Raw genomic sequence first — 20,608 nt, 5'->3', positions numbered from 1 at the left:
ACATGGATATGTCAAAAATTAAGAAATTGGTACAAGAATGACTGAAGTTTTGGAAATATAGTTTTATTCAACCAACAAAAATCTCAAAATCACTTTAGAAACTTCGGTGCACCTTGCTTGAGTATTTCTACTTTGAATATAAGCTTTGGTTGTACTACGGAGCAAATTATAAGGTCTGTGATGGTTACCAGCTTTACATTCCATTCACAACTTACTGATAAAGTTTTTCCACATTTCCTCTATTGAACGCACGCCCGGGCTGGAGTGCGCATGCGCACGTGCAAAATAAATTTTTTTTTCTGGTCAAATACTTATAATTACACTTAAACTCCAGAATAAATAGATGGAGGGTTTTTTTTTTAAGTATATCAAGAGATTCAAGAGATTCAACACCATCCAATTTTAGAGCTTTCAGTTGAAAGATGGTTTGACTCAACTATAACCTTAGTTCTTCCGTGGACGATCGCAAGGTTTTTCCACCCCCCACCGTCACCCTGTGGGGATAAGGGGAGGATTAAATTTGCATCCCTACGCAAAATACAATGGTCATCTATGATTATAACTCATATAGCTAATTTCATGTATTTTTTGCCAATTCTATCATGTTTCCAACAGTTCCAAAACATTTCCCCTTCTGTAAATTAGGGGGCGATCCCAGGGTCTGGCCTCCAAGGCGAGGAAACCGCAGATGTCATCCAGGGTTGGCTTGCACCATCAGCTCTCCACCCCTTCTCCCAAGTGGGTGAGGACTCACCCCGCAGCGGGCACCTCCCCTGAGGGCTGCTCGCTGCGCTCCGAACACTGAGCGCGCGCCCACCTGCCCGCACACGCCTGAGCCGGACCACCTTTTTTAGGTGTGGGCGCTAAATCAGTGCTGTTGGGGGGACGCAGGCCCGTTCCCGCCCGCTCGCCTTCCCAAAGTGGGAAACTAGGGCACCACAAACTGAACACCGACCTAGAAACCAGGTCTAGGTCCTCTCCGGCGAGGGGCACGATGGAAGCGAGCCAAACCGCGCTCCTTAAGGAGCTGCTCGCCTGAGGGGCAGGAGATATGAATATGCAACACGAGCTTCTCTTCACGCTATTGGACAGGCGGCGTGTTTAATATTCATGAGGCTTTGCGTGTCTCCAGGAGGTTCCCAACGGTTCGTGATACGTAGGGGGCGGGCTTCGCGAGTCACATCCTCCTCTGATTGGTAGACATCAGAGAGAGAGGTTGCCTTCGATTGGCTGGTGTAAGTGCGGTGAAGTGCATAACCTTATATGCGGGAGAGTTGAATACCCACTTTCTGTGTGGACAGGGATCCAGGTCAGTGTATCCAATCGCATTTCCCTCCACTGTATATTTTCTTTATTTCCTACACATTAATGCTTTACCAGTACTACAAACATAAAGAATATAACCTGAGCACTGTACTCTTAGTTTGGGAGCTACAATCCGCTCATTTTATCAATGGAGAAACTACTTCTGACTCCTAGCTCTGGGTCAGGCCACCCCTCCGGGTTGGAGAAGGCTGAACGCCTAGGAGCCAGGCTTGGGCCCTGGGTCTAGGTGACTCCTCTCACTTCTTCCTCCTTTCTCCTTCCCCGCGCGACAATCTCAGGAATCTCTCGCATCTCCTCCCTGCAGCTCCGGGTCTGTGGTTTAGTAGTCCGGGCCAGCCTGCGGCTGCGAGGGCCTGAAGGCTTCGTCCAGCCCAGTCCCACTGTATACCTGGAGAGTCCGAGACCCAGTGGGAGGGAGCAGCTTGACCCGAGGAAACCCAGCCAGCGGCCCGGCCAGGGCTAGACGCAGGTCTCCTGAGTCCCAGCTTGGGCTTTTGGCTGCTGTCTCTTGATTGGTGTCCGCGTCTTTGTGATAGATGAGCTGGCTGAGCATCTGGGCAACCTCTCCCAGGCCACACCCCTGTGTCACGCTTTGGGGACCGCAGAATTCGCGCCTGCGCAGAGCCTTCCAGCGGCTGCTTCGCGACCGACCCCGCCCCCTTTGCCTAGGTGACGCGTCACCGGTTGCCATGGAGACTGCGCAGTTTACCTCCCTCTTCTAAAAGAGTCCGGAGTTCTAGTTGGGGTTAGGAGGCTCCCATCCCAAGCTGGTGTAGTTGTTCTTCGAGGCGCTGAGGTAAGTACACCCTTGGCCCCACCCCATTAATCCTTAACTGTAGCCCTCAGCCCTACTCAAAGCCTTATGCCCGTTGGGATTACGTCTAATTTCGACCTAATTTAGCCCTAATTTTGATTTCTCTGGAGGCTACTCCAGAGTCTTATCCAGAGTTTTGGTTAAATTTTGAGCCCCCACCCTGAGCCAAACTTGGTAGAGGCTATAGGAGAGACTGGACTAAGAAGAAATCCGGAGACTCCATGTTGCCTGAGGAGGCTGGGTGGCCTGGGGTGCTCAGCCAAGATCTGACTAGGTTCCATTCTTGTATGTTTGAAGGGCTTCAGAGATCCAAACGCCCCTAAGGGCAGGCGCTCAGATGTCTGTGTGGGGCAGATTTGAGGCTTGAGAAAGGCAGTTTTCAAAATGAAATCAGAGGTGTACAGATGAGGTGCACACCTCATAAAACAGAAATTTTAGTCTTTCTGTTGCTGCAGGCCTCTGCCTGCTGCCTTCTCATGTGTTCCCCTTCCTGTTCTCTCCTTTGCTTTGCCCTGGGAATTTTTTAGATTCTTTTATCTGCTGAATAGGCTCAATACTCGGTTCGCAGTGTACAGATATCATACTTTCTCATTTTTTATGAAAACATGTCTGGATTCATCTCTTTGGCAATGTCTACTAAAATTGAACACTACCCTATAGCACAGCAATTCTAATGAGTTATAAAAAGGCATGTATGTGTTCACTAAAAGACACGTATGGGAATCTTCATAGCATTCTCATGATAACTCCAAACTGGAAACAACCCAAATATCCATAAACAATAAAAAAAGAGAGAAAATTTGGGATATTTATACAACGCTATACTACACAGCAACGAGAATGAACAAACTACAACTATATCAACAATACGGATGAATCTTAGCAACATATGTTGAGTGAAAGAAGTCAGATACAAAAGAGTACATACTGTACGATTCCGTTTAAATTAAGTTCAAAACCAGCAGAACGATAGTGTTAAAAGTTAGGATAGTGGTGACCCTGTGGGGAGGGGTGTGGAGAATAGTGACTGGAAAGAGGCATGAGGTGCTGGTAATGCTTATTTCTTGATCTGCATGCTGGCTGCACGGATATGTTCATTCTGTGTACAGGTTATGATATATGCACTTTTTGGAATGTATATCATGGAAAAAAATTGACATTTAAAAGAGGACAAATTGCTTTCAGTTAATCTAAAAGAAGTCTGCCTTTGATCAGGACTTTGGAAACCTCAAATGGCCAAACTACTACAAGCTCCACCGAAGTTCCTGCCTTTGGAGTGGCACATCGCTAATAAGAACCAGTACCACAGAGCGGAGGCCGAAAGATCCCGGTCTGAACGCCTGGTGGCAGAAAGCCAGAGGCTTGTGGATGAAATTGAAAAGACCACAAGAAAGTCTCAAAGTGATGTGAACAAGAAACTAGGTAAGATAAGACCCTTGGTGTACTTGTGACCATGTCTGGATGAAACTGTTCAGGTTTAGCTAGGCTGTCATTTGCACTTCATATTCAGAAGTAGCAATGTATGGTCTTTAAATATTAGAGAAAATGTGTATTCTCTAGGTTCTGTTTAATTAAGTTCACTGTGCTAAGATAGAGACATAGTAACTCAGTCTGACTTTCAGCCAGCTTATCATCTATGATTCATTCATTTATTGATTTGATACACATTTATTGAACATCTAAGAGCATCTATAGACTGAGTACGGGGGATGTCACAAGGAATGATCAGAATCTGTACTTTTTAGGGGCTCCTGGCTTGAGGAGGAAAAAAATACAAACATTAATAATTAGAATATAATCAGATAGGTGCAAAAGTAGAATTGGGAAAGACTTCCTTGGGCTGATTCTTAAAGGAAGAGTAATTTTCTCTTGACAATTCCATTCTTAAAAACAGCACTTAAAGGGCAGTGCCCTTAAATAAACAAAACAGAAATAAACATAAAATGAAACAAACAAAACTCCCAAAATGCCAAAAAGTGATAAACCCAAGGTCACAAACTCAAGTGTCTATAACGGTTGGGCAGATAACATAGGGGGTTGAATAAGACCCCCTAATATAATAGGGAATTGTGGGGAGGGTGGCAACCTGGAGGATGTGCTCCATCTAAGGAGGTAGCGGCTGCTCAATTTCAACCTGTTTTTTCCAAGAAAGACTATGGGCCTGATGTTGCCGATTGTCTGATTTTTTAAAAAGGGAATCTGGAAAGCTGAAATTTTATACATTTTTAAAATGTTGGCAACTGATTTAATGTATTTATAACATTGGTCAGGATAAACAAAAACACATGAGTGTAAAACTTGTCTAAGTGTGGCTAGTTTTTCAACCTCCAATAAACCAAAGCTTCTTCAGATCAGTAATGTTACTTAGATATTAGGCATATCTTGATGGGTTGAACTTTACCCCTGATATCAGCCTATAGGCAGGCCTGTTCTAAATAATTGTGCACATAGGTAGGTGTTAGAATAAGGATGCATTTTTTACAATGATTGTGTTTCAATAGGCATGAGAACAAAGGTTTCAAGGTCTGAAACTTAACTTCATTGATTCATTAACTGATTAAAAATATCAGCCATTTAACGTGGCATCATAAAACATCAGATATCTAGGAATTAATCTAACAAAAGATGTGCAAGAGGTCTACACTGAAAACTACAAACCATTACTCAAAGAAGTTAAAGAAAATCTAAATAAGTGCAGAGATATATCAGTTTATGGATTGGAAGACTCAATATTTTAAAGATGACAATTCTTAAATTAGTCTGTAGATTCAAATCAATACCAATGAAAATCTCAGCAGGTTTTTTTTTTTTTTTTTTTTTTTTTTTTTTTTTTTTTTTTTTTTTTATAAAATTGGCAAAGTGCTTCTAAAATTCATATGGAAATGCAAAGGGTCAAGAATGGACATGGAGATCTTGAAGAAGAACAAAGCTGGAAGACAAAATATTTTACTGTAGATTCTAAGACCCATTATAAAGCTGTAATAATTAAGACAGTGAGGTTTAGGCAAGGATAAACAGATTGACCAATGGAACATAATAGGTAGTCCAGAAACAAACCCACACATGTACAATCATTTGATTTATGACAAAAATAGTACTGCAGTATAGCAGAAAAAGGGTAGCCTTTCCAATAAATTGGTCAATTGGAAAAAATTATATTCTGACCCCTAACCCCTACTTCATTCTGTATATTTTATACACACACACACACACACACACACACACAGAGGGTGCCAAAAAAATGTATACATATTTTAAGACAGGAAAAAACTGTATTAAAATTGTAATGCTCAATATATACCAATAACAAAAGATGAATACAGTCATGTGTATACATTTTTTGGCACCCCAGGCATATATATATAAAATTAAACCTACATGGAGTGCATATCTAAATGGGAAAGGTGAAACAATAAAACTTTTGATGAATAACATCTTCATGACTTGAAGAAGGCAAAGATTACTTATTCTTAAGCAGGACACAAAGTAACCAATCATAAAAGAAAAAAATAATAAATTAGACTATATTAAAATGAAGAATCTTGTTTATCAAAAGACTTCATTAAGAGACTGAAAAGGCAACCCACAGAGTATATTCATATTATATATATTCCTATTATATGTATACAAAATATTCATAATATACATAACGGACAAAGGATTTATATCCAGATCATATGTAAGAACTTTTAAAAATAGGGACAAAAAAGGCAGACAACTCAATAGAAAAATGGGCAATAAACTTAACAGACGCCTTACAAGTGAGGAAATCTAAACAGTTAATGAGCATATGAAGAGGTACTTTAATTTCATTAGTCAGCAGGGATATACAAATTAAAATCACAGTTCAGATGCCATTACACACTCACCAGAATAGCTAAAATGAAAAAGAAGGAGGAGAAGGAGGAGGGAGAGGGGGAGGAGTCTTTAAATAAGAGGGGGAGAAAATAAAGAAAAAGAAAAATAACAAGTATCAGAGAAGATGTGGAGCAACCAGAACTCTCGTATCCTACTGGAGGAAATGTAAATTGGAAAATTTATGCTGTGAACATTGGAAGTGTAACCATTCTGGAAAGCTTTGGCAGTATCTACTGAAGCTGAACATATGCGTACAGTTTGACCTAAATGTTCCACTTTTAGGTATATACCCAATAAGATTCTTACATTTGTTTACCAAAGATATATGCTGCAAAGCAGTTCTTTTTGTAATAGCACCAAACTAGAAACTATCCGTGTGCTCATCAACAATAGTGGTTGGACAAATCTCAAGGAGGTTGAGAGCTGAATAAAAACACATTTGAACTGGCGAATTGCAGATTATCGGTGACGTTTTACATAGCAGGTCCAGTAGGGTAGTGGAGGATGCAAGGTGAGGGTGGAAGTCAATTACAAAGTGTGAGCGGGGAGACTTCAGTTTACACAGTGGATGGAACACGTGTATTTATCTTCCATTCCTTTCAAAATTCCAACAAAGTAATAGTAAAGCATTAATGAAAGTATACCTCAAGGATGTGAGAGAGAGAGACAGAGAGACAGGGAGAGAGAGCAAGAAGGGGTAGCAATATTAGACAAATGACAAAGACAAGATTTTGGAAACTAGAAAGCAAAAGGTCAAGGGGTAACACACTTACGGACTGCAAAAAGCCTGCGTAGGTAGAGGACAGTAAGAAGCTAGACAATTCACGTTGCAAATTCATGCTGCAGAAACCTTGAATTGCTTAAAATTGGAAGCATCCTATCACCTCGGAAGCTTGGAGGTTCAGGATAGAGCTGGAAACAAGATAGGTTGAAAGTCTTTATAAAGAGCCACTAACCCCAATCTGTCTCTCCCTCCCCCAAGAGAAGGCTAAAGGCTAAAGAATTCAATGAAAGTCTACTCACTGAACAGTAACTCTTCAAGTTCCAGGTTCCCAGGATGCTGGTCACCAGGCTTATACCCTCAGAAAGGAAATTGGAAGATTTCTCTATGGAGAAAGTAACTCGTTGAAAGGAACGATCTATAGATAATAACATTTGGGGATTCTCCAATGAAATGCCTGGGCCCTGCCTGATCTCTCTAGACAGTAAAGCATTCTGGTTGACAATCCCTGTCCCAGCAGACAGAGCTTCCAGTTAGCATCATAACATTTTATTCTTAAATGTACTCAGATGAAATCACCGAACATTTGAGGAAAGCCTGTTACAGGAAAGATACCAAAACAAAGAAACAAACACACACACACAGAAACTCAAGAAACAGCCAGTGCACAGAGCAAAAGAGAAAAATACATTATAAGATCCTCGGAGAAGATATATCCATGGAACAAGAGGAGGAGTTTTAAAAAAGAACATTCAGAGAACAAGAAAGTGTTCTTGGAAATTAAAAATATGAGAGCAGAACATTTTTTAAAAATCAGAAGAAGAGTTGAAAGATAAAGTTGAAGAATCTCTAGGAATTGAGAGAGAGAGAGAGAGAGAGAGAGAGAGAGAGAGAGAGAGAGAGAGAGGTAACAGGAGAGAAATGGTAAGAAAATTAGAGGATCCATTTGGGAGGCTGCATATCTAACAGGAGTTCCAGAAAGAGCACAGAGAAAATGGAGGAGAGGAAATCATCCATGAGAGAATACAAGAAAATTGCCTAGAAGGAAAGGATCTAGGTTTTCAGATTAAAAGGGCATGCCTAGTGTCTGGCATAAAAATTAAATAATATTGATGCCAGTATGAAATTTTAGGATACTAGGAAAATAGGGAAGAAATTCCTAAAAGCTTTTTAGGTCACAGATTATACAAAGAATCGGGAATCAGAATGGCATCAGTCCTCTCAACAGAAATGCTGGGAACAAGAAGGAAATGAAACAATGCCATCAAAGTTCTAAATGAAAATTATTTATAACCTATAAATCTATACACAGTCAAATATAACTGAATGATGAGGGCAGAATAAAGGCATTTACAGACTTGCAAGGCATTTTATCTCACATGCATCCATCTCTTAGGAGGTTCCTGAAGGATGTGCTTCAGCACATTGAAGGAGTAAACCGAGAAAGAGGAGGAAAGGAAATCCAGGAAACAGAATCAATAGACTACTTGATGGGTTTGAATATATTGAGAGGATATTTATACACTAGCCCCATTTATATGTGGGAGATACATTCTAAGAAAACCAGTAGATGCCTGAAACTGTGGATAGTACCAAACCCTATGCAAAAACATACTATGTTTTTTCCTAAACATGCATACCTTTTCACTTAAAGAAAGCATATATGGCTTCTCTTTGGCGTATCTGAATGGCCAGCACCACTACTTTTAGGTCCATTATTGCCATTGTTAAGTAAAATAAGGATTACTTGAACACAAGTACTAGTATACCATGACATTGGATCTGAGAACCCAGACGGCTACTAAGTGATAACCAAGATGGCTTCTCAGTGACTAACCATCAGGTAGTGTATATAGTATGGATATGCTGTACAAAGGAATGACTCATGTCCCAGGTGGGATGCAGCAGGATAGTACAAGATTCCATCATGCTACTCAGAACTGTGCGTAATTTAAAACCTATGAGTTGTTTATTTCTGGAATTTTCCATTTAATATTTTCGGACTGCAGTTGACTGCGGGTAACTGAAACTGTGGAAAGTGAAACTGCTGATAAAGGAGCACTACTGCAGTTCTATCAGAAAGTATGAAGAAAAATTAGTAATATGTAGAAAGTAAAGCAAAAATACAATTATTAATCCCTCCAAAAACAAAAAGTTGTACAAGAAATTTATCATAGTATACTGCATGGTTCAGGCATTGAAGACAACAAGTGTAGAATGATCTTTGGATTAATTTGGTGTTGAATGTAAGAAGAACTATACCTTCCTCCCTCCCTTCTTGTTAATAAATGTTTATAAAGATGAAAAGATGGCCAAGTGGCACAGCTCTAAGAAACGAAGAACATATCTCAGGTATTTAGCAACAGTCTTCAGGTTTCTAATCCAAAAGTTGGCTGAAGTGGGAGTAGATTAACCCTGGTGTATCTTCTCTCTGTGCTTCAGAACAGAGACTTGAGGAAGTCAGGTTCTGGAAGAAGGAGTTAGATGACAAACTTGAGCAGCTCGTGTATGTGACTGAAGATCTACTCACATATCAGACCAGATTGGAGAAAGCCATGGAGAGCTTGAAAGAGCCCTTGCACATCACGCAGACGTGTCTGGAATATAGGTAGGAGGGAAGTTTCCTCCAATGAATCATCTGTTGTGAGAAATGAAATGCTGGGTGGTAGAAGCTGCCTGTGCTCGGTGGTTGGCTAGATGGGGCAAATGAGCATGTGCTCCTTTAGAGCCTGAAATTATCTCGGCATGAGGGTGCTGCTGGGCAGTGCAAGGAGCACAGGACTGGGTTTATGTCTAAACTCTGCTCTTGACTAATTAACTTAAATACAAGTTAGGACTAGGTTTGGCTGTGGGTCATCAGAAAACCGCAAAATAACACTGCACTTAAATAAGACAGTTTCTTCCTCTCTCACATTTAAGGAATCTGGAGCTAGTTCAAGGTTGGCATGGCGTGCCACAGTGTCAGGGTCGCAGGCCTTTTCTATCTTGTTGCTCCACAAGGTCACCTTGTGATTCAAGATGGCAGCTAGAGCTCCAGCCATTATGTCTACGTTCCAGCAAACAGGAATAATAAGGGTTTGGCATTCCCCATTTCTACTTGTATCCTATTGACCAGAACTTAGTCACATGGCCACACCAATAGAAACCTGGGAAATAAATGGTAACCTTTATTTTGGGCGGGCAGAGCAGATACTACAGTTACTAGAGGACGAGAAGTCTGCTCCAATACACAGAGGCATACGGAGCACTTTGTCCAATTGCACTGTGCAAACATACACTTTATTATAATTTCTTTCCTCGAATTCCTTGGAGTAGGATGATTCTCTCTTCTCTGGGGTCATGCTGATGATTTCCAGACCTGTTCCCTGTTGCAGTCCTCACTGGTGTGCCCTAACAGGTCTTCTTGCTACCAGCGTAGCCCCTCCAATCCAGTCCATCATCCACACTGGCTGTTGAGTGAACTTTTCCCAATGCACATTTTTAAAACTCATTTAAATTACAAACCCATACCCCAACGCCTTCAAGATGCAGTTCAGACTTCTTAGCCTGGTAAACAAGGCTCATCACGATGGGAGCCCCAGTGACCTCTCCGGGCCCGTACCTCATCACCAACAGTGGGAGGTGCTTAGGTGTGCTGAGCTCCTTACATTTCCCCAAATCCACCATGGCTCTGGCCACACTGTTCCCTCTTCCTGCAAAGTCCTGTTCCTTCAATGTGCTTAGCCAGGACCCTCTGCAGCAACCAGGCATCAATCTCCCAGGCAGCCAGATTTCGAGAGTGTGGGGAGCAAAGGGAAATAGAGGTGATCCAAGAGCCCAACATCCAATTAGCTGAAGTCTACTACACCTAAGGATGGTTCGAATGTAGATGTTGCTAAATCGATCGAGGACATGCTGCTATGTGCCAGCTTTGGTGCTGCCTGCTTTTATATCTCATCAGTTCCTTGCCACGGCCCTATGAAATACTAATTATTATCCCTATTTCACAGAAAAGGAAAGCAAGGCACAGAAAAATTATACAATGTGCCTAAGGCCACACAGCTGGTGAGTGGTGGAGCCTTCCTCCCAGGCATTGTCACGCAGAGTAGAAAAGAACAAAATATCAGGCAGTGACTGGTCAATTTGGGGAGTAACAGCACAGTGGTTAAAAGCATGTGGGATACCCAGTTCTGTGACATTGGGCTAAACTTCTCTGAAACTCAGTTTCCTCACCTGTACTTGTAAAGGGCTAATGAAGTGAGAGCCTTCGTATGAAAAGCTCAGTACAATGCCCGTCACCGCGTAAGAGCTCAGTAGTGGGGGTGATATTAATGTTGGCATTAAGATTAGTATCATTATTATAAAGCATCTTTCTGGATTCAAATCCTTGTCAAAAAAAAAATGGAACTAGGATCAAGGAAGGAAACCTATGTCTTTGAAATTTTAAGCCTAAAGAAATGTTTCCAGTAAATAGGTAAGAAGGAAAAGGCCTCAGAACTGATGGCCAAATTAAGGGGGAAATATCTACCTGGCATTTTTCATTTCAGACCAAGTGACCAGTCACCGATCCATTTTTCTTTATTGCGTTTTGGATTCTTTCAGGCTCAAAGACACCAATTAGCGTACAGTCCCGGCCACGTCATCCAGACGGATTGGGTGCTACTCAAACTAGTTGTCCAGATGGCTTCAAATGTTCAGATGTTAGCAAATATTGAGTTGCCTCCCTCTGCCCGTTGGATTGACCTGCTGCCTCTCTCTGGTCAGGGAGAAGCGAGTAGGCATTGACCTGGTGCATGATGAAGTGGAGCAGGAGCTGATCAAGGAGGCTGAGATCATCCGGGGGGTGATGGCCCTGCTGACCCGCAGCCTGGAGGAGACGACCGAGCAGATCAGGTCTTGCTGTGCGGGCCCACCCTCCGCGTCTCCACTGAGCATATCTAGAAAAGGCAGAGCCTGCAAAGACTGGGCTCCATGGCACGGAAAGAATGGGGTTTAATACTCCTACGAGTGCTTTCCACGCCCGGAGGTGGCCTGGGAACACTCAGCCTGAGGCCTGGACAGCCTCCCATACAGACAGTCGCCCTCTGGTGGTGGGTGGCGATGTCCGGATCCCACCCGTGATTATAAACCGGAGGGCGCGGGAGTGGGTTTTTTTTTTGCCAGGGCTGATCTCATAGAGTATGCCACAGTGGTGACATCAGAAAATGTCACAGTTGGAGGAAGGACATTGAAGTCCAGGCTTGGTTACTTTAGTTTGTCACCAAGCATCTAATGGTGTATATATACCAGGGGGAGGTAGGAGATGGTGATGGGAGGTGGGGAGGGAGTGCCGCCGTCCTGTACTGGACCTAGCTTTAGCTTCCTTTTCCAGGGTCTCCGGAGAGGCTGTGGGTGCCGCCTGGGCATTCCAGAGGGAGACACCTTTCCCTTCTCCCTTCAGGCTGAACCGCTCTGCAAAGTACAATCTTGAAAAGGACCTGAAGGACAAGTTTGTGGCCCTGACCATTGATGACATCTGTGTCTCACTCAATAACAACTCACCAAACATCAGATATTCTGAGAACGTCGTGAGGGTTGAACCAAAGTGAGTGGTGGCCTGGCCATGCTGTCCTCCCTGCTGTGTAATGTCACAGTGCTTCTCAGCCAGGCAGGCAGGACCTAGCATGTCATCCGGACAGCAGGCTGGAGCTAGGAGGAGGCAGGCTTGGGACAGTGGCAGGTGCTGAGTGGTGACCACTCTGAGAAAGGGCCAGAGGTTCCAGGTTAGGCCCCACTTTAAGAATGTCTGATATAAAAATCTTTAAACATTTAAAATGTATTCTTTTACCTATTTGTGTTCTTAATAAGGAAAAGAATCTAAAAATGTATAAAGGACAAGTTAATAATTTCCCTCTATCTACCCCTTTACATTATTACCCCTTGAAATAGCCAGTGTTATTTGTATGTTCATACAAACGTAGGTATACACTCACACACACACACAAATTTTGTTTTGTTGACAAAAATGGGGTTATACTATGTAGCTTTTCTGCAATATCTAACTTATATTTTCAATTAACATTACATCACAGACCTAACTCATTCTAACTTTTAAGCCTTCTTTTTTGAGGTAAAACATACATATAGAAAAATACACAAATAGTAATAAGCTTACAGTTTAATGAATTATCATTGTATTAGTTATCTTTTGCTGTATAACAAATTATCCCCAAACTTAGCTTCAAATGATAAACATGTATTGTCTCATAGTTTCTGTGGGTCAGAAACCCAGGCACTGCTTAACTAGTGCCCCCGGCTCACGTCTCAGGAGGCCGTAGTCAAGCTGTCTCCTGGGCTGTGATCTTATCTGAAGGCTCGACTGGGTAGGGGTGGTGATCCACTTCCAGATCCATGGAGTTATGGCAGGCCCTGCCATGTGAGACTTTCCCTGGGGCTGTCTCAGGACATGGCAGCTGGCCTCCCCCACAGTGAGTGAGCCAAGAGGAAGCAGGAGGGGCAGTGCTTCCAAAACTAAGGCTACAATCTCCTTTTAAACTAATCACAGACATGACATCTCATCACTTTTATTAGTGAGAAATGGGTCCATGAGTTCATCCTACGACTCAAGGGGGAGGCTTACACAAATGTGTGAATATCAGGAGGCAGGGGTCATTGAGGGCCATCTAATTAGGTGACACTAATCACAGTGACCAGTCCTTATGGAACCACCAACCTGGTCAAGAAATGAAACATTTCCACCACCACAGAAACCCCCACCCTGTTCTCTCTTGATCAATTTTCTGCCTTTCCTTTCCAAAGGTAACCACATTCCTGACTTCTAATAGGTTTGTTTTGCCTGCTTTTATGCTTGTTAAGTAGCATCATATACTATCTATTTGTGCATGTATCAGTGTTTTTCCAATCAACATTGAGATTGATCAGTGTTGTTACATAAAACAGTTCCTTGTTAAACTAGCAATTTATTCACTTACTGGTTTATATCAATATGGACTCAGTGTTTCCCATCTTATTCATTGTGTTATAATCTGTTACTACTATTACTTATTTTGATGCTCAAATTGTCCTTATCTGTGTGATCTTGAATAAGTTACTCCATCTTTCTGAGCCTCAGCTTTCCTCATCTGTAAAATGGGGGTTATAAAAGTTAGCTTGTTAGGCCATTGTGTGGATTAAATGAGATAACATCTGTATAGTGTTAGTCGAGTGCCTGGCACAAAGCAGGTTTCCCCAAAGTGACAGCTGTTGCCACTGACAGACCACTGTTCGCTCTGCCTGGAAGTGGGGAAACGTTCTAGGAGCTTCTGGTGGTGGAGGTAGGCTTAGGTTCCAGTGGACTTCCAGGAGCTAGTCCCCTCCCCACACCCCCTCCCCGGACCAAATATGCTGTGAACGAAAGCATGGGTTCTGTTTCAGCTCTGTGAGTCTGGAAGACTGGTTAGACTTCTCCAACACCAACGTGGAGAAGGCTGACAAGCAGAGGAACAACTCCCTGATGCTGAAGGCCCTGGTAGACCGAGTCCTGTCCCAGACGTCCAACGACCTGCGCAGGCAATGCCACGTGGTGGACACAGCATTCGAGAATGGGCTGAAGGAGACCAAGGATGCCAGGGACAAGCTGGCCCTTCATCTGTCCAAGGTGAGCTCCCTGCAGGGCCCATGGAAGCACAAACTCAGGTTTCACCATGGAAACCTGGAACGTCCTCAGGGCCAGGCCGCTGCTCTTCTGCACTTGTGGTCTTGGGAGTAAGGGTCATTGACATCTCCCCATCTTAGCAGCAGGCTTTGGGTTTTGGGGGCCTAGAGTGGGACTTGGTCCCACTCTGGGCCTCCGTGGTCACTCATTGTTGCAAAGCGCAAGCCATCTCCTCGCTCTGGGCCTCAGTGTCTCCTGTGAAATATGGAGATGTACTTACTATATGGTCTCAGATCTTATTTATGATTCCGAAGTTCCATGAGTTGAATGCAACCAGTTTCTCTAAACCCAGCTGTGACTTCGGGATGCTGGCTGGTAGTCTCTCCTGTTTACCAGTGGTGTGCCTGTAAACTGGCTCTCACGAAAAAAAGGCCCTGTTTTGTAGAACTTGCAGATTTTCAGGGTACACATGTAAATACTCCCACCATGGTTGATGTCAAACTACCCATTTAACAATGGTCTGGCAAAGTTCCTGAATATTTAACTACGAGAGCCCACACGAGCCTGCTGCAGTACACTTCCCTCCCCTGCAGAGACCCCCGGATCCAGAGTGTATATGACCATGCCACAGGCGAAACTCAGCGACACTGAGAAGTCGAGTCTAGTAGAACAAGTGTGGGATTTGGACTGAAGATAATGTGGACCCCAATCCGGGCTAGTGACAGACAAGCTGAGTGCCTCACGCAGATCCCTCAAGCTCTCTGAGCCTCGTGTCTCACCTGTAACATGGGAACAGTAACCCAACCTTTGCATTTTACTGATGGTGAAAGTGAGACGTGGGTGACAAGGTGCATCGCTGTCAGCCTGGGACTAGAGCCCAGGCCTGCTCGACTCCCAAAGCCTGGCCCTCCTGCTGCATGAAACTCAGCGTCTAGTTGTCGGACCAGATTTATTTATGCAAAGAGCAGGACAAGCTAGAATGTAATCAAAGGTCATTGTGGGATAGTATTTCCCGTCAAAATCGATTGCAAATTTTGATCTGTGAATGCTGATCTGTAATGAGATTTTATATGTTTCATCTTTGAAAATGTGTTTTAATTGAGATAGGTACTGCCAAGAACTGATAGCAATCTACTATATATGATAATTGAACATATTTATCGCTTGGAAGGCATTTATAGAATTCTATTAGATTCTTCTCCTGATATTGGCCTTTCAACATGTCGTTGCATTTCAGATTAATCACTTCCAGTTGCAGCATATGTAGAAGCTCTTCAATTGTGCACTTAAGTGGATTTTGAAATATGAAAATTTCCTTTGCACTTGCTTTGATATCAAAAAACAAACAAACAAACAAACAAACACCCACTGCTGGAATTTGGGAAATATATCTGCTACTACAAATCTGTGTGGGAATGGAGGTCTTACTTCTTGTTTTAACTTTTGACAGCACAGGAAGCGAATAAAGCAGCTTGATATTATTTGTAATTCAAACTACGTTAGTTGTTGAAATGACTTGACTGCTTTGCTTTTAAGTGCTGTCTTACCTTGTGAATTTAGGTTGGATTCATTAAGAAATAGTATTCACTCTGCAGCAGAAGTTAACTTCCAAAGCCGTTCGGTGTTTGATAATAGTGGTTGAGGGTAGTAGTTCTTGTTCAGAAAAATTTTGGTCTTGGCTATGAGCTAAAAATAAGTCACAAGAAAGTGTTGCCACTGCTAAACCATTGAATTGCTGAGTACTAGGCAAGTCAGGATATTCATCTTCTATTTCTGACAAAAATTCACAGAATTGACGATTGTCAAATCCACGAGAGCTAATGAAGTTCACTGTTGATGCTATTGATTCAATAACACATGATCCAAATATTTTCTGCAAAGTAGTTTCTGATGAAAAATACTATGAATAACCAGAGGCTTTAAATAGCTTACATTTCCACAAGCTCTGTAAATATGTTCAACCAAGCCTTTTCTGCTCCACATATATTTATACCATCATCAGCTATAACACTTAGCAGATTCCACTTCAGGTTGTATTGAATTAGTGTTTTCTCAACTTTTTGAAAATATCCTCACCTGTAGTTATTTCATGGAACCATTCATAGAGGCTGATGCTTTAGTCACTTCAAATGCAGCACTGACTCATTGAGTAAACAACTGAGCAGCATCAGAACACCTGCCAAATCATGAAGAGCAAGAGAAAAGCATCCAAAATCGTGTGCCTTGTTTTTTTAACTGACTATTGATGCTGTTCCCAATGTCCTTAATTCATCAAGCAACTATTCTTGCAGAAAGACTAATAGTCTTAAACAAATTTATATTCTCTGGACACACTTCCTCAGCTGCTGCAATCAAACATGATTTAATTAACTCACCATTGGCTTTCCTTGCTTGGATAACAAATGAGACACTTGGAACCTTACTTTGATAATAGCCTTATTTTCATTTTTGTGAAGAAAATCTGCAGTGATGAGATATTCTGTTTTCCATTTACAGTTGTTCTGATCATTGTTCTCCTGTGAGTTGGGAATATTGTGATGTATGGTTGACATCTGGTAATGACGTATGCTGTATTCTTCCAGCACAGCTGTACGGTCATTGCATAATAAACACAATGCTTTGCCATCTAATTAACAAAATCTACACTTTACTCCACCTTAAAAGTGCCATACACGAAGCTCGCTTTTTTTGTTTCAGCATGATGAATATGTACTGGTCATAAAAAAATAAAGTAAGCTGTCACTGTATGGTGATACACGTAGCAGTTGGAAAGCTGTCAAGTTATAACTGTGTCATTGGGATTTGTAATACTCTGGACAGCAACACAAAGCAATGAGAGTATAGCATACACAGACTGTTGCAACTTCTTAACTCTGCTGCTGTAGAGTTAAAAGTAGCCATATATAAATGAACAAGCATGGCTGTGTTCCAATAAAACTTTATTTATGGACACTAAAATTTGAATTTTATGTAATTTTTACATGACACGAAATAGTCTTCTTCTTTTGATTTTTTTCAACTACTTAAAAATATAAAAAGAGAATAGAAAGACAAGCCACAGACTGGGGGAAAATAGTTCAAAAACACATATCTGATAAAAGATTGCTATCCAAAATACACAAAGAACTCTTAAAACTCAATCATAAGAAAACAAACAGCCCAATGAAAAAATAGGCATACTTCCCGCTCAGTTTTGCTGTAAATTTAAAACTGCTTTAAAAAATAAAGTCTATTAATTTAAAAAACATTCTTATTTCAGTTTGTACAAAAACAGGTGGCAGACTGGATTTGGCCCATAGGCCATAGTTTGTTGATTTTTGATCTAGCCCGTAGTACTAGTAGTTTTGTTTTAAGGAATCTGTGTATTTTGGATATTTTAAGTATTTGTAGAATTTAAGAGGATTTGGCCTGTTGTTTTAAAAATTATAACACAATATGTAATTAAATAGTTTAGTCTTATGATTTTAGTTGAAATTTTAAGTTTGAAGACATGGTTATAATATGTTAAAATATTTAAGAGAATTTAAGATTAGTCATTTTTTACTAGTTTACTAGATTGATGAGATCTTTTAAGAACTTCAGAAGGCCTTGTTTCTTAAGACAACTCAAGTGTTTTTACAAAGTATTATATCAAATTTATAAATGCTACATATTTGTTATATGTCAAATTTATAAATCCTGCTTTAAATAAAGGATTTTATTTAAAGGATTTTAATTAAGCTTGAAATGGGAGCAACTATCAATCAAAATCAATTTAAAGTTATTGTTAACATTGGCTAAATTTAAAAATAGTATAATATCTGTGAACTGAACTTAAGGAAAGCTTAAGAAATGTTAAGAAAAGGCTTAGGAAAACCAAATGCAATGGGTGGACCTCATTTGGATTCTATTTGACAAATCAACTCTTACAAAAAAATATATGACAATCAGGGGAATCTGAACACTAGATATTAGATAATATTAAAGAATCATTCCTTTGTGGATGTGTGTGTGAGAGAGACAGACACACACACAAAGGTATTGCAGTTAGATTAAAAGACAATAAGAGTCCTCATATCTTAGAAATATATACTCAAGTATTTAAGACTGAAGTGATATAATATCCGGGATTTGCTTTAAAATAATTAAGCTTATGGGGAGGGGTGGAGAGAGGGGGTTATAGATGAAATAAGATTGTCCATGTATCGATCATTGCTTAAATTGATGATGGGTACTTGAGGTTCATTACTAGCTAGTTTTGTGTATGTTTGGAATTTTCCATGATGTAGTTGTTGTTTTTTTAAAGCTTAAGGAAGAAATAAAATTTTAAACTAGTTAAATATTAATCTAAAAACCCAAGTAACTTTTTCCCCCCTTCTTCCGCCCACTTCCCCCACTCCAGTTGAAGCTGTTGTTTCTCAGTCTAGTTGTGTAGGACACAGCTCCCTGGCCCATGCTGGTATGATGAGCCTTGCGCTCCCCCTGGCTGAGGCAGTCCATTGTCAGTCATCGGTCAGCTGCTCAGGGCAGCTCTCGCTGGCCACTGGCAGCTCACAATGGCACATGGTGGTACATGGTAGACCACGGCAGCACACAGCAGCCTGGGGCAGCTCATGGCAGCCCAGCTCCAGGGAGAGCTATTGTTCACAATCTTAGCTGTAGAGGGCGCAGCTCACTGCCCATGTGGGAATTGAACCTGCAATCTCCACGTTAGGAGTAACACGCCCCAACCACCTGAGCCACTCGTCTGGTCCCCTAGTGACTGTTAAGTAATCTTTTCTGTGCACAAAGCCATCTTCAAAGAAACCAATGAAACTTAGATTGAACTGTTCACACTTTTTCCAGGTTTCTAAGGGACAGAACTGGTGCTAGTAGGTAGATTGATAAGGACATAGGCAGCTTTCTGCTCATGATACAAAGGTAAATGGACAGCCTCCAGCCTTCGCTGAGGGCACGCTCCAGGGGATTCACATTATTTAGGAAGGAGATGAGGCAACAATGACCAGTCATGTCCATTCCATCTGTGAGGTTTGGAGGTTGGGTTGCCTTGCGCACCAGCAATCACTGCCCTAGGGAAGAGAGGTCAGACTCATTGTGGGGCCCTGCTTGGGGAGAAGTCTGAGGTCCCCTCTTCCTAACTTACACCATCACAAAAGACCTCTGCAGAGTGTCTGCTGTTGAGTTTTGAGGAGCCCAACCTGGTCTCACCTACTCTAATCCTGTTTGTAAGGTCATGGAAGAGATTGCTTCCCAGGAGAAAAATGTTGCAGTTCTTGAAAAAGCCATCCTTGACCAAGAAGGTCCTGCCAAGGTGGCTCATACACGCCTGGAGACCAGGACATGTCGGCCTAACGTGGAGCTGTGTCGTGATGTGCCACAGTATCGGCTGATCAAGGAGGTTCATGAGATCACCCACAACGTTGCAAGGTAGGCTGGCAGCCGGTCGGTGGAGCGCCCCTGGGGGTCCATTTAAACCTGGACTGTGAACAGGCCGAGGCAGTGCCATGGTGGGTGAAGCCTGGGCAGGAGCATATTTGCATCTGTAATGTTTGAGGGGTTCCTTTCTACGCGTAGAGAATGGTCAAGGATTTCCTTTCTAACACCAGCCAATTGCTGCCGTGCAGGAAATAGAGCCCAGTGTTTAAATGTTTCTAAAGAAGTCCAAGTCCAGATGTTTAGGTAAAATGTAGTTTTAAATGTTGGCAGTTCATGTTGTCTTGTGAATCTGGCCCGTGGCCACCAATTTGAAATCTCTGTCTTAAGGAGAAGCGAGGGAGAAGTACATATCAATTTGGCTTCGGTACTGAGCACATGAATACTTCCCCCCCCCCCCCAAACAAGCGATGCAGAGTGATAAATGATTCCCTTATGTTCTTCCTCTTCTCCTAGATTGAAGGAGACATTGGCCCAAGCTCAGGTGGAGCTGAAAGGGCTGAATCGCAGACAACTGGCGCTGCAGGAGGAGATCCAGGTCAAAGAGAACACCATCTACATCGATGAGGTGTTGTGTATGAACATGAGGAAGTCCATCCTGCTGCGGGAAGGGGATGAGCATGGGCAGTGGGCTGGGGGTCTCCGCCCCGACGCCATCTGCTAAAAGTGGGGATCATTCAGATTCTCATTAAACAGTGTCATAAAACAGTAAGTAGTACAGAAGAACTCTCATTGCAGGACGGTGGCACTTCTAGTCAGCCCGCCACAACCTCTTGGCCAGGTTTCCAACCTGCTCAGGAGCTGAGGTTTGCGTGCAAGCCTCTGTGCTGCTGGTGCTGCTGCTGGGGTGGTGTTTTGACAGTGA

The 20,608-nt window shown here is 42.1% G+C and overlaps 1 protein-coding gene across 2 annotated transcripts; it reads left to right on the top strand.

Moving 5' to 3' along the window:
• Positions 1-1,985: 1,985 nt before the first annotated feature.
• TEKT1 (tektin 1) lies at positions 1,986-20,451 on the top strand. Of its 2 annotated transcripts, none has more exons than XM_019743786.3 (8): positions 1,986-2,122; positions 3,356-3,562; positions 9,162-9,327; positions 11,463-11,591; positions 12,139-12,282; positions 14,112-14,334; positions 19,541-19,737; positions 20,200-20,451. In XM_019743786.3, the coding sequence occupies exons 2-8, from the start codon at positions 3,373-3,375 to the stop codon at positions 20,405-20,407; spliced, it is 1,257 nt and encodes a 418-aa protein (XP_019599345.3). In that variant the 5' UTR covers positions 1,986-2,122; positions 3,356-3,372; the 3' UTR covers positions 20,408-20,451. The 2 variants fall into 2 exon arrangements, with proteins under 2 accessions (XP_019599345.3, XP_074176163.2); XM_074320062.2 differs by having other exon boundaries at positions 12,070-12,282.
• Positions 20,452-20,608: the final 157 nt, after the last annotated feature.

Source organism: Rhinolophus sinicus, chromosome 12 (genome assembly GCF_057876585.1).
Source record: "Rhinolophus sinicus isolate RSI-liver-muscle chromosome 12, RSI-T2T, whole genome shotgun sequence".
Taxonomy (NCBI): Eukaryota; Metazoa; Chordata; class Mammalia; order Chiroptera; family Rhinolophidae; genus Rhinolophus; species Rhinolophus sinicus.
The sequence above is the reverse complement of the archived record's forward strand: the minus strand, read 5'-3'. Positions and strand labels throughout refer to the sequence as shown.

Excerpts from the sequence above, each read along its gene's own strand:
- TEKT1 (XM_074320062.2), top strand. The coding sequence starts at position 3,373 with ATGGCCAAACTACTACAAGCTCCACCGAAGTTCCTGCCTTTGGAGTGG. Across the intron at positions 3,563-9,161 it reads TGATGTGAACAAGAAACTAG|AACAGAGACTTGAGGAAGTC; the intron begins GTAAGATAAGAC and ends TCTGTGCTTCAG. Across the intron at positions 9,328-11,462 it reads CAGACGTGTCTGGAATATAG|GGAGAAGCGAGTAGGCATTG; the intron begins GTAGGAGGGAAG and ends CTCTCTGGTCAG.